General features: G+C 39.3%; 1 protein-coding gene across 1 annotated transcript in view; it reads right to left on the minus strand.

Moving 5' to 3' along the window:
• DNAH2 (dynein axonemal heavy chain 2) overlaps window positions 1–10704 on the minus strand; it is a 94695-nt gene that overhangs the window by 59909 nt on the left and 24082 nt on the right. Inside the window, exon 12 of the mRNA XM_054575597.1 lies at window positions 70–216. Coding sequence (XP_054431572.1) covers window positions 70–216 — 147 coding nt within the window. The remainder of the gene's footprint in view (window positions 1–69; window positions 217–10704) is intronic.

Genomic DNA, 10704 nt, shown 5'->3' on the forward strand with positions numbered 1-10704 from the left:
GAGCAGATAAGACAAAGAGGAGGGATGAAGCCTCATACAGAGGGGCTTCCATGAGGACTGGAGCCCTACTTATTGTAGTCTCGAGCAACAAGCAGCAGATTTTCACGAAGGATGCGCAGGTCCTCCGCGCGCTCAGCTACGTTCACCACGTAATGGGGTATCTCAAACAGCAGCCGCTCCCAGTAGTCAATCTCCACAAAGAGAATCATCAGGGACCTTGGGGAGAAAGAAAAGCAAAGAAGCTGAGGGTACTGCTCAAGGGCAAGAGCCAATGAGAGACAGAGGCGGCACAGAGCTGGGCAGCACCGCAGCCTTTAAAGATAAGAAACAAAGGAGAATCTCCAGGTAAGAAGGCTGACTGGACACATTGAGTTTTGCCCCTCTCCCCAAACTGCTAACCCAGCAGTAAAGGGGTTTTTTGTTGCTTAACACATAAACCCACAAATACAAGGAGACAACAAAAGAATAACTGGGAAGCTGGAAAGCAGATGGATCCGGAGCAGAACTGGAATCCTAAGCGGGTGGCAGACACAGCTAAGAGGCCACCTGGTTTGTGCTGTAGGACTCGCTAGAGGCCCAGGGGCTGGTGGGTTTGAGTATCAAGGAAGGGAGTGGAGGTGGGACTAAGACAGAAAAACCAGGAGAAAGTTTAGGAAGCAGTTCTACCCATGTCTGCTCCGCTACTCTGTACATTTGGATAAGTGCGTGATTCACCTCAACAAAAGCCTGCAGGCTTCTCATCTGGAGAAGCGGCACAGAAACAGAGGGCTTTGGACTGCAGGCCCAGGCCCCGCTGAAGGAGAGAGTGATGTACTGAGAGAAGGGGACCTTACGTGGTCATGTGCACACTAAATGTTAAGACCTCCAGCCTTCTTTTCCTACGCAGAGACCAGCATTCTGGCAGCTGGACCTATACCCTCCAGAATGAAGTTTGAAAGATTGTCCTCTATGGCCTCTGACCAGCCCGAGAGGAAAAGTGCCAAGGATGGTGACCTCAGGGGTGCCCAGGAAACAGTGCAGCCAGAGAAGCCTGCAGTGAAGCTCCCAGCTGAGAAACCCGGCCACCTGCTCAGCAGAGCTTCCAATCAGCGTTCCCGCTCCCTTCCCTTAAAGGTAGACAGACAGCCAAGGACCTCAAAACAGTGGCCTCTGCCTTTCCTGGCACAGAAGGTGAGCACCCACACAAACAGAAAACAGCATCTAGAGGGAGACAAAGAAGACTGCCCATTCCAAATAAGCAAACCAGCCAAAACTGCCTGCTAGTATCCCCAAAGAGATAAAAGAAACAAAAGAGCATTTGTGAAACAAAAGCAAGATGCTATAAAAGGAAACACCAAAGGGCTCTTGGAGGTTAAAAATGATAGCAAATGCCCCAGCGGGTGTGGCTTGGGTGGTTGGAGCGTTGTCCCAAAAACCAAAAGGTCGTAGGTTCAATTCCCAGTCAGGGTATACGCCTGGGTTGGGGTTTTTGTCCCTGGTGAAGCATGTGTAAGAGGTCTCATTCCTTAGTCTAAGCCACCTGGCACACCCCCGATCTTGGCTAAATCCACTGTCGTCCCCCGCTGTGCCCAGCAAGGCTGGAGAAAATCACATGACCACAGAGATAAGTGCACTGGACATTCAAGGTCTCCCACCCCAGCTGAGCTCTCCAGGCTGCATCTTGCGATTTCCCCAACCTCCTCTCCTCTCTGTTCTCACACTGACTGCAAATCCTCCCTACTTTCTGAAATCTGGCCCCCTCTTCTTGCCCTCTCTGCAGAAAGCCTCACCTCCTACATCACAGAAACACAGCAGACATCAGGTGAGAACCCCATGCACTTCCTGCTACAGAAATTAAACCTACGGTTTCTCTCATTTATGACAGAAAAGGTCCTCCTCGTACCCAAGTCGACCCTTCTCCCTGGGCTCTGTGTTCTGACAAGGTTTCCTCCTTCTTTCTCAGATGCTGCCTTTTCCAGCTCTCCTGTATCCTCGACCTACTAGTGCCTTTCCATCAACTTTTAAGTAATGCCGAGTTCCTACAGTCTCATGTAGAAACCAGCCTTCCCTCATCTCCCCATCCTGGCTACAGGTACCACACTCTGTGCTCCGCTTTACAGCCCACCTTCGGAAAAGAATTATTCTCAAGAACTCCATTTCCTTTCCTCCCACTCGTCAGCACTCTGAGAGCCACCCACAGCTCGCCTCTAAAACTGTTCTCATCGAGCTTCCACAGGACTTCTTGTAGCTAAATCTCGTGGGCCTCCTCGGGCCCTGTCCCCTCTGATCTCTCCGTAGGCCTTAGCATCCCCGCAAGGAGAGCTTGTAGACCACAGTTCTCTTGTCTGCGCTGCCCTTCAGTAGAAGCATGCTTCTCTCTCCAAGCATATTTAGTCGGGCACTGGAGACTCAGCCAAAACCCCACTGTCCCCAGGAAATGCAGTGCCCTGAAATAAGGGCTCCTCCAGGTTCCTCACATCCAGTGCACCCTCCCTGACTGGTCTCGTCCACTGCCGTGGCTTCAGCTGCCATCTGTAAGCTGACGACTCCCAAAACTACATGGCTAAACTGAGCTGTAGACTTCTTTTTTGTTTATTTGTTTTTTACAACCCTACAATACATCATCTGTATATTGTATTGTTTACCATTCCAAATCGAGTCTCCTTCCATCATCATTTATCCCCCGCTTGACTCTCTTCTACCTCCCCTCACCCCACCCCCTCGAGCTCTAGACTCCTCTGCACGACTGTCCAGTAGGTCTCCCTCCCCACATTGCCTCGCAGGCACATCACTCTTGCTGCGTCCAGAAGCAAATCCATCATCTGCTCTGCAAACTCGGAGTTCTTGCCTCAGGGAACAGCACCACCCACTGCCTAAAAACTGTGTGCCCTTTCTCAGCCTCACTTTCCAACATCCAACCAACTGCCAACTCCTTTGGTTTTAACAGTCCAAAGCAAAGTTCAGAAATTTCAATATCTCCAAGGCAAGTGTAGCTCAACAGTGATGATAAATAGTACTTAACATTTGGCCTAAAGTTGAGCTAAAGAGCTCAAAGCATCTGCTGCTATATGGAAATGGAGGTCCAGGGTGACTCCTTTGTGATTTTTCAAGAGAGGCCAATAAGTGTGCTTTTATATGAAACCTCCTGAACAACAAATTCAATTAAAATATAATTATAAGTGGGGGCTCCCGGGCTGCTGGCAAGGTTCTTTCCTTGACCTGGGCAAGAGTTGCAAGGGTATTTATTTTATGCCTATTTGTTAGGCTGAACGTACAAGTTTTAAGTACTTCTCTGTGTGTACAATATGATATGTTTCATAACAAAAAAATGCTTTTTAAAGGAAAAAGCTATTTAAACAATAAGATTTTTTATAAAAGTGACTGGGTACAAAATTAACTTATTGATATCAAAGTTTTCCAATATAAAAACTGTAACCAATTAAACACTATTGTAGAAGAGACCCATGATAATTAAAACAAAAATAAAATACCAAAAATTAACAAAATAATGTTTATATGTTACATTTATAAATGTCATATGTAACATTTATATATTTATATATATCATTATATAGTATAACACTTCTTCTCAATGGGATAACATATATGGAAAAAATGACTTGTGGATAAAAAACAAGACTTAAATAAATGAAAGAAAAATATACTATTCTTGGATAGGACACTCAAATCTTAAAGATGTTCATTCTTCTTAAGTTAACCTATAAATTAACCCAATCCTTTCTCCTATAAAAAATAAAAATAGGACTATTTTTGGAACTAAGCAAATCATTTATAAAGTTCTGATGGGAAATATGCATTTAAAATACTCAAGAAAACTCTGGAAACGGAAAGTAGTGAAGACAACAATTAAAACAGTTTGGTTCCTGCACATGAACAGACAAACATACCAGAACAGAATAGCGAATCCCAAAATAGACACAAATTATACTTGGGAATTTGTTATAATATAAAAATAGCAGTTTAGTAAATGAGATTGGGTCAACTGGCTAGCTATCTAGGGATAAAAAAAAAAGGAAAAAGAAAAAAAAGTTCTGCCTCTCTCCCTACATCAAAATAAATTACAAATGGATCACAGATCTAAATGTAAAGAAGATCCCTAAATGGTGTGGCTTGGTTGGGTGTTGTGCCACAAAGGAAAAGGCCACCAGTTCGATTCCCAGTCAGGGTACAGCCCAGGTCCTGGGTTTGGTCTCCAGATGGGGTGCATGTGAGAGGCAACCAGTCAATGTTTCTCTCTCACTTTGATGTTTCTCTCCCTCTCTTTTACTCTCCCTTTCTTCTTTCTAAAAAATAAACTATCTTTTTTAAAAATAAATTTAAAATGTAAAGAATAAAATCACAAAATACCAGAAAATTTCTCCAGAAAGATTGTTTAATATTTTAAAATATTTTATATTTTTTAAATTTTTTAAATTTAATTTTTTTCTTTTTTAATTACAGTTGACATGCAGTATTATATTAGTTTCAGGTGTACACTCCAGTGATTAGACATTATATAACTTACTAAGTGATCATCCTGATAAATCTCATACCCATCTGACACCATACATAATTTTTAGGATATTATTGCCTCTATTCCCTGTGCTGTGCTTTACATCCTCGTGACTATTCTCTAACAACCAGTTTGCTCCCACCAATAAAATTCTCTTTTTTTTTTTTTTTTTCCCCTTTTTTTTTTTTTTTTTTTTTTTTTTTTTTTTTTTTTTATTTTTTTTTTTTTTTTTTTTTTTTTTTTTTTTTTTTTTTTTCTTTTTTTTTAAAAAAAACCCAACATTCTTTAAAATTTTCGAGATGAACCCCTTTAGCTTTTCCTTGTCTGGGAAGCTCTTTGTCCTTCAATTCTAAATGATACCTTTGCTGCATAGAGTAATCTTGGCTGTCGGTCCTTAATTTTCATGACCTTGAATATTTCTCGCTAGTACCTTCTGGCCTGCAAAGTTTCTGTTGAGAAATCAGCCGACATTCTTAGGGGAGCTCTCTTGCAGGTAATGAACTGCTTTTCTCTTGCTGCTTTTAAGATTCTTTGTGTTAAACTTTTTGCATTTTAAATATTTTTTAAAATAAAAATTCTTGAATGAAAATTACTTGATTTTTAAAAATCTGTGTGGTTTCTTTTATTTTCTTTAAATGAAATTGCACTTTTTAAAAAAGATTTTATTTATTTATTTTTAGAGAGTGGGGAAATGAGGAGGAAAGAGAGGAAGGAAAACATCCTTTTGTGGTTGCCTCTTGCACGCCCCGCACTGGGGGCCTGGCCTGCAAACCCAAGCATGTACTTTGACTAGGAATCAAACCAGTGACCCTTTGATTTGCAAGCCAGCACTCAATCCACTGAGCCACACCAGCCAGGGCTGAAATTGCACTTTTTAATCACACGGTAAAAGGTCCTGCAACGCAAAGTGGCTCTCGTGAAACTTTGTACTCTGAATATTACTGAAATGTTATCTGGAGAGAATGTTGAGGTAAATATTCCAGAAAATTTATTTCTGTTCTACAGGAAAGTATTGAATTAACAATATAGAAAATAATACCACATTTCATGTTTTGCAAAGGATTATATTTTCATCTTTATTGGAGAGTAATCTTCCCATGAAAGACATTATTTCAAGTGCTAATTAATTTGTAAGACGTCCTCTAAGAGACTGTGGGGCAAGAAATGTTGTTTTTCAAAACTTGACAATATCCACTAAAGCTTGTGTTATTTTTGAAACTGTCACAATATGACAAAGTGAACAAGCTTCTATCAAATACCAAAGAATTGGGGATTACCAGACATTTAAAAAAAGTCTCCAAAGTAAAAGAGAGAGGCCAAAACAAAGGGAAAGGACTTTCAACCTAGAACTCCAAATTCAGCCATTGCTCAAGGGGAACGCAGAAAACAATTGTTGCCACTCATGCAAGAACTCAAAAAATTTACCTCTACACACTGTTTTGCAGAAAGCTACTAATGGGTGCACTTCACTAAAATAAGGGCATAAACAAACGAAGAGGAAGACAAAGAAAATAGGAAATCAAACAAGAAAAAGGCTCAGGGAAGTCCCAGGATGAGGCCTGTGCGGCAGGAGGACAGCGAGCCCTGGAGGGCCAGCTCCAACAAAAACATGAAAGCAGTAACATAGTGAGGGAGAATACCATTCACATTGTTTTTAATGGTTCATCTGGAAGAACTGATGATAGCGAACAGTGTGCTAACAAAAACAGGGAGGTAATTATTAATTCCAAAAAGAACGCCAACAACAAAAAAGAACAAACATTGTACAAGCAAGGAAAGCACTATAACAACAGAAAATTCCTTGGTTCAGCAATACTAACAAACAATACTAACAGTCATATTAAGATAAACACTGAATACTGACTTAACCAAAAACTGAGCTATAACTGCACTGGGAGTATGGATGAGTGGGAATATATATGGGAATATTTCTCTAAGCATAAACATATTTTCATATGTTCTCCAAACTGGAGACCTTGGATTTGTCTTCCTAAATATCATGGCAAGCCTACTTGGCCATATATACTATCCAACATTGTACCGAAATGTTTCTTCATTTTCTCATCTTGACAAGATGTTCAAAATAACTTTAAAGCAAATGATCAAATTGTAACTTGTCAATCAACAGGATGAATTTGGATAATACCTTCCTGATGTTAAGGTGAAAACCCTATGAGAAACTTTTTTCACAGTGATGCTCAGTGTCTTTGCCAGAAGTTTGTCAACAAATTTCTGGAGTGCAGATTTTGTTTTATTGACAAATATATTTTATAAGAAGAAATCAATCTGGGGAATTATTTTTGTAAAATATTTTGTGCCCTGGCTGGTGTAGCTCAGTTGACTGGAGCATCGTCCCCTAGGCTGAAGGGTTGCAGGTTCGATTCCCAGCCAGGGCACATACCCAGGCTGCAGGTTCAATCCATGGTCAGGGTGTGTATCAGAGGGCAATCAATTGATGTTTCTCTCTCACATTGATCTCTCTCTCTCCCTCTCCCTCTCTCAAAGCAATGAAAAAAAATGTCATCGGGTGGGCGGGGATAAAAACATTTAATAAAATAAAATATTTTATAATTTATCCTCACACGAGTGGTCAGGCAGTAGAAGCAGGAAAGTGAAGCTAGCAGAATTTAGTGCTGAGAGCCCAGTATAAACTACCCAATGGAGAAAGCACTAAACGATTAGGGGGAAAGGAGAAAGTGGAAGCCCTAGACACTAAAAAACAAACAGATGTCAGTGTCCCCCATCCCGCTCTGGGGAAATTCCACTCCACAGAGGAATCTGCTGCATGACATAGTGATAACACAGCTCTTTTCGGCCAGGGGATAGACAACATCTGGAATACATTTGTGATAAGTGCAATCAGTGAAGCTGCCCTGGCCATAAAATGTAGTAAAACCCAATTTCAGCCTCAGAGTTCAAATATTTGGGATATAAGGTGGGATAATAAACCCCTTGTGAGATAAAATAGGTGCCATTAGGGACTGGAAGGCTCTCACAGCTCAGGGAGAGTCAGGCAAGTCTGAGAACAATCAGGACGTTTGAAAGCATGCTTACTTCAAGATTTTATCTAGATGTTGAACACAAAAGAGTAAATTGATAAAGTTATCTGCACCTCCTCAGAGTGTTAATAGGTTTTGGAAAAGCTGAAACTGTCTTGGGTTTCTTTATTGGTTTGATAAGCCTAGACTTTTCAAAATCCTTCCCTATAATCATGCTTTTTCCTCTCATACATTATTTACTGGATTGAGGCGGTTTTATCTTAAAACCACAAAAATGTAAAGCAACTTAAAACAGATCTCTCTAGAAAACAACTGCCAAAAATAGGAGCACCTCTTCTCTCTGGAAGAAGTGTCTAGCCACTGTTTGGGTTTTGGCTAAACCTAGGCCATAAATATTTGGCCCAAAGTTGCCTTGTTATACTTTACTATAACGATTATGCAAATGGAATTTTAAATAAATATCTGACGTGTTCCTCAAGAAGAGATGACCACAGCAGACAGGAAAATTCTTTCTTAAGTTTTTCCTAACTAGATGGACACTAGCTTAAACATTAAGTAAATGCATCACTGTGGAGGGAAGGGGACAAGGTATAGGAAGCTCAATTGAAATCCTCTAGTACAATAATCCAAAAATTTATGTGTAACCACTAAAGACCCTGAATAGCCACAGCAATCTTGAGAAAGAAGACCAAAGTTGGAGACATCACACTACTTGATACCAAATTATACTGCAAGGGTATAGTAATCAAAGCAGCATGATACTGGTGTAAAAACAGACACATAGATCAATGGAACAGAATGGAGAGCCCAGAAATAAACCCATGCCTATATGATTAATTAATATTTGACAAAGGTGGTAAGAACATACAATAGGTTAAAGTCATTCTATTCAATAAATGGTGTTGGGGAAATTGGACAGATATATGCAAAAAAATGGAACTAGACCACCTTTTTACATTACATACAAGAATAAACTTAAAATGGATTAAAGACTTAAATAGAAGACTTGGAACTTTAAAAATCCTAGAAGAAAACATAGGCAGTAAGATCTCTAACATTTCTCATACCAATGTTTTTTTGGATATATCTTCTCAGGCAAGGGAAACAAAAGGAAAAATAAACAAATGGGACTACATCAAACTAAAAAGTTTTTGCACAGCAAAGGAAACCATCAACAAATGAAAAGACAACAGACAACCTACTGAATGAAAGAAGATATTCACCAATGATATATCTGATAAGGGGTTATTATCCAAACTTTATAAAGAAATACAACTCGTCCTGGAGGTGTGGCTCAGTTGGTTGGAACATCATCCTGTTCGCTGAAAGGCTGGGGTTTTGATTCCCAGTCAGGGCATACACGTAGGTTGCAGGTTTGATTCCCTGTCAGGGAACCAACAAGAGGCAACTAGTCAATGTTTCTCTCTCACATCAATGTTTCTTTCTCTCTCTCTCTCCCCTCTTCCCCCAAAAGCAATGAAAAATATGTCCTCAGGTGAGAATTAAAAAAAAAACAACTCATACAACTCAATACCAAACAAATAATCCAACTAAAAAATGGGTAGAGGACCTGAATAGGCACTTCTCCAAAGAGGACATACAGATGGCCCATAGACATATGAAAAGATTTTCAATGTCACTAATCATCAAAGAAATGCAAACTGAAACCACAGCAAGGTATCACCTCACACCAGTCAGAAGGCTATTATCAATAAATCAACAAATAACAAGTATTGGCTAGGATGTGGAGAAAAGAAAACCTTCATGCACTGTTGGTGGAAATGCAGATTGTTGCAGCCACTATGGAAAACAGTATGAATATCACCCAAAAATTAAAAATGGAACTGCCCTGTGACCCTGCAATTCCACTTCTGGGTATATATCAGAAGAAATCAAAAACACTAATTTGAAAAGATATATGCACCCATATGTTCATCACAGCAATTTACAATAGCCAAGATATGGAAGCAACAATAGATAAGTGGATAAAGCTGTGGTATGTACACACAATGGAATTTTACTTGGCCATAAAAAAAGGATGAAATCTTACCATTTACGACAGCATGAATGAACCTAGAGGGTATTATGCTAAGTGAAATATATCAGAGAAAGACAAATACCATATGATTTCATTTATACATGGAATCTAAAGAACAAAATAAATAAACAAAACTGAAACAGACTCATAGACACAGGGAGCAGACTGATGGTTGCCAGAGGGGAAGGGGACTGGGGAACTGGGTGAACAGGGCGAAGGGGTTAAGAAGTACAGACTGGCAGTTACAGAACAGTCACGGGGTGTAAGGCACAGCATAGGGAACACAGTCAATAATATTATAATAACTATGTACGGTGCCAGGTGGGTACTGGAAATACTGGGGGGACCACTTTGTAAAATACATGATTGTCTAACCCTTATGTTATACACCTGAAACTAATCCAAAATAATATTGAAAAACACAAAAAAAGAATAAGAAACCCTCCAGTATGAAATATTTAGAAATCTTATGGAAATTTTACAACTTATAAGTCCATGAACAATGGACTGATTGATCCTATTACAGGACAGCCAAACTGTAGAATGCTATGAGCCGTGAAAAATAATTTCATACTTTTGTACCTACGGATTGGAAAAACTCCCACACATATTGTTAACCTTAAAAGAAGCAAGTTGCAAAAGTAACTGGTTATAATGTGATCCTATTTTATGTGTATATTTTTGATTACATAGTAATCATGGTTACCTCCTGGGAGTGGGACCTTGTGCTAGATTTTTACTTTTTCCTTTATATATTTCTACAGCGATCTTTTTTTTTTTTTTTACAATGAGCATGTACTGCTTTTATAATTTAAAAATACCTAGTAAAGGTTATAAAAATTAAATAAAAACAACCATATGAAATATGAAATGGGGGAGAGTGTTAAAAATATATAACAAATCATTAAGGGTGATTATGTTAGGGAGGAGTTTTTCTTCCTTCTATTTTTCTGTATTTTGACAATTTTCTAAAATTATCAATAATCTTATAATGGGAAATTAAATCATTTTGAAGTACTTTGAATGTACAGAACAGTGTGTATAGTATGCTGCTATTTATAGTAAAAGGATACTATACTTATATAAACTTACACTCACCCCTGGAATGTTACATAAGAAACTGGTAACATTGATTCTTTTTTCAGAGAGAAACTGAGTCAATGGGACACAGCAGT

The sequence above is a fragment of the Pteronotus mesoamericanus genome, unplaced genomic scaffold (assembly GCF_021234165.1).
Source record: "Pteronotus mesoamericanus isolate MK-2021 breed Mesoamerican mustached bat unplaced genomic scaffold, CSHL_Meso_final contig_317, whole genome shotgun sequence".
Classification (NCBI taxonomy): Eukaryota; Metazoa; Chordata; class Mammalia; order Chiroptera; family Mormoopidae; genus Pteronotus; species Pteronotus mesoamericanus.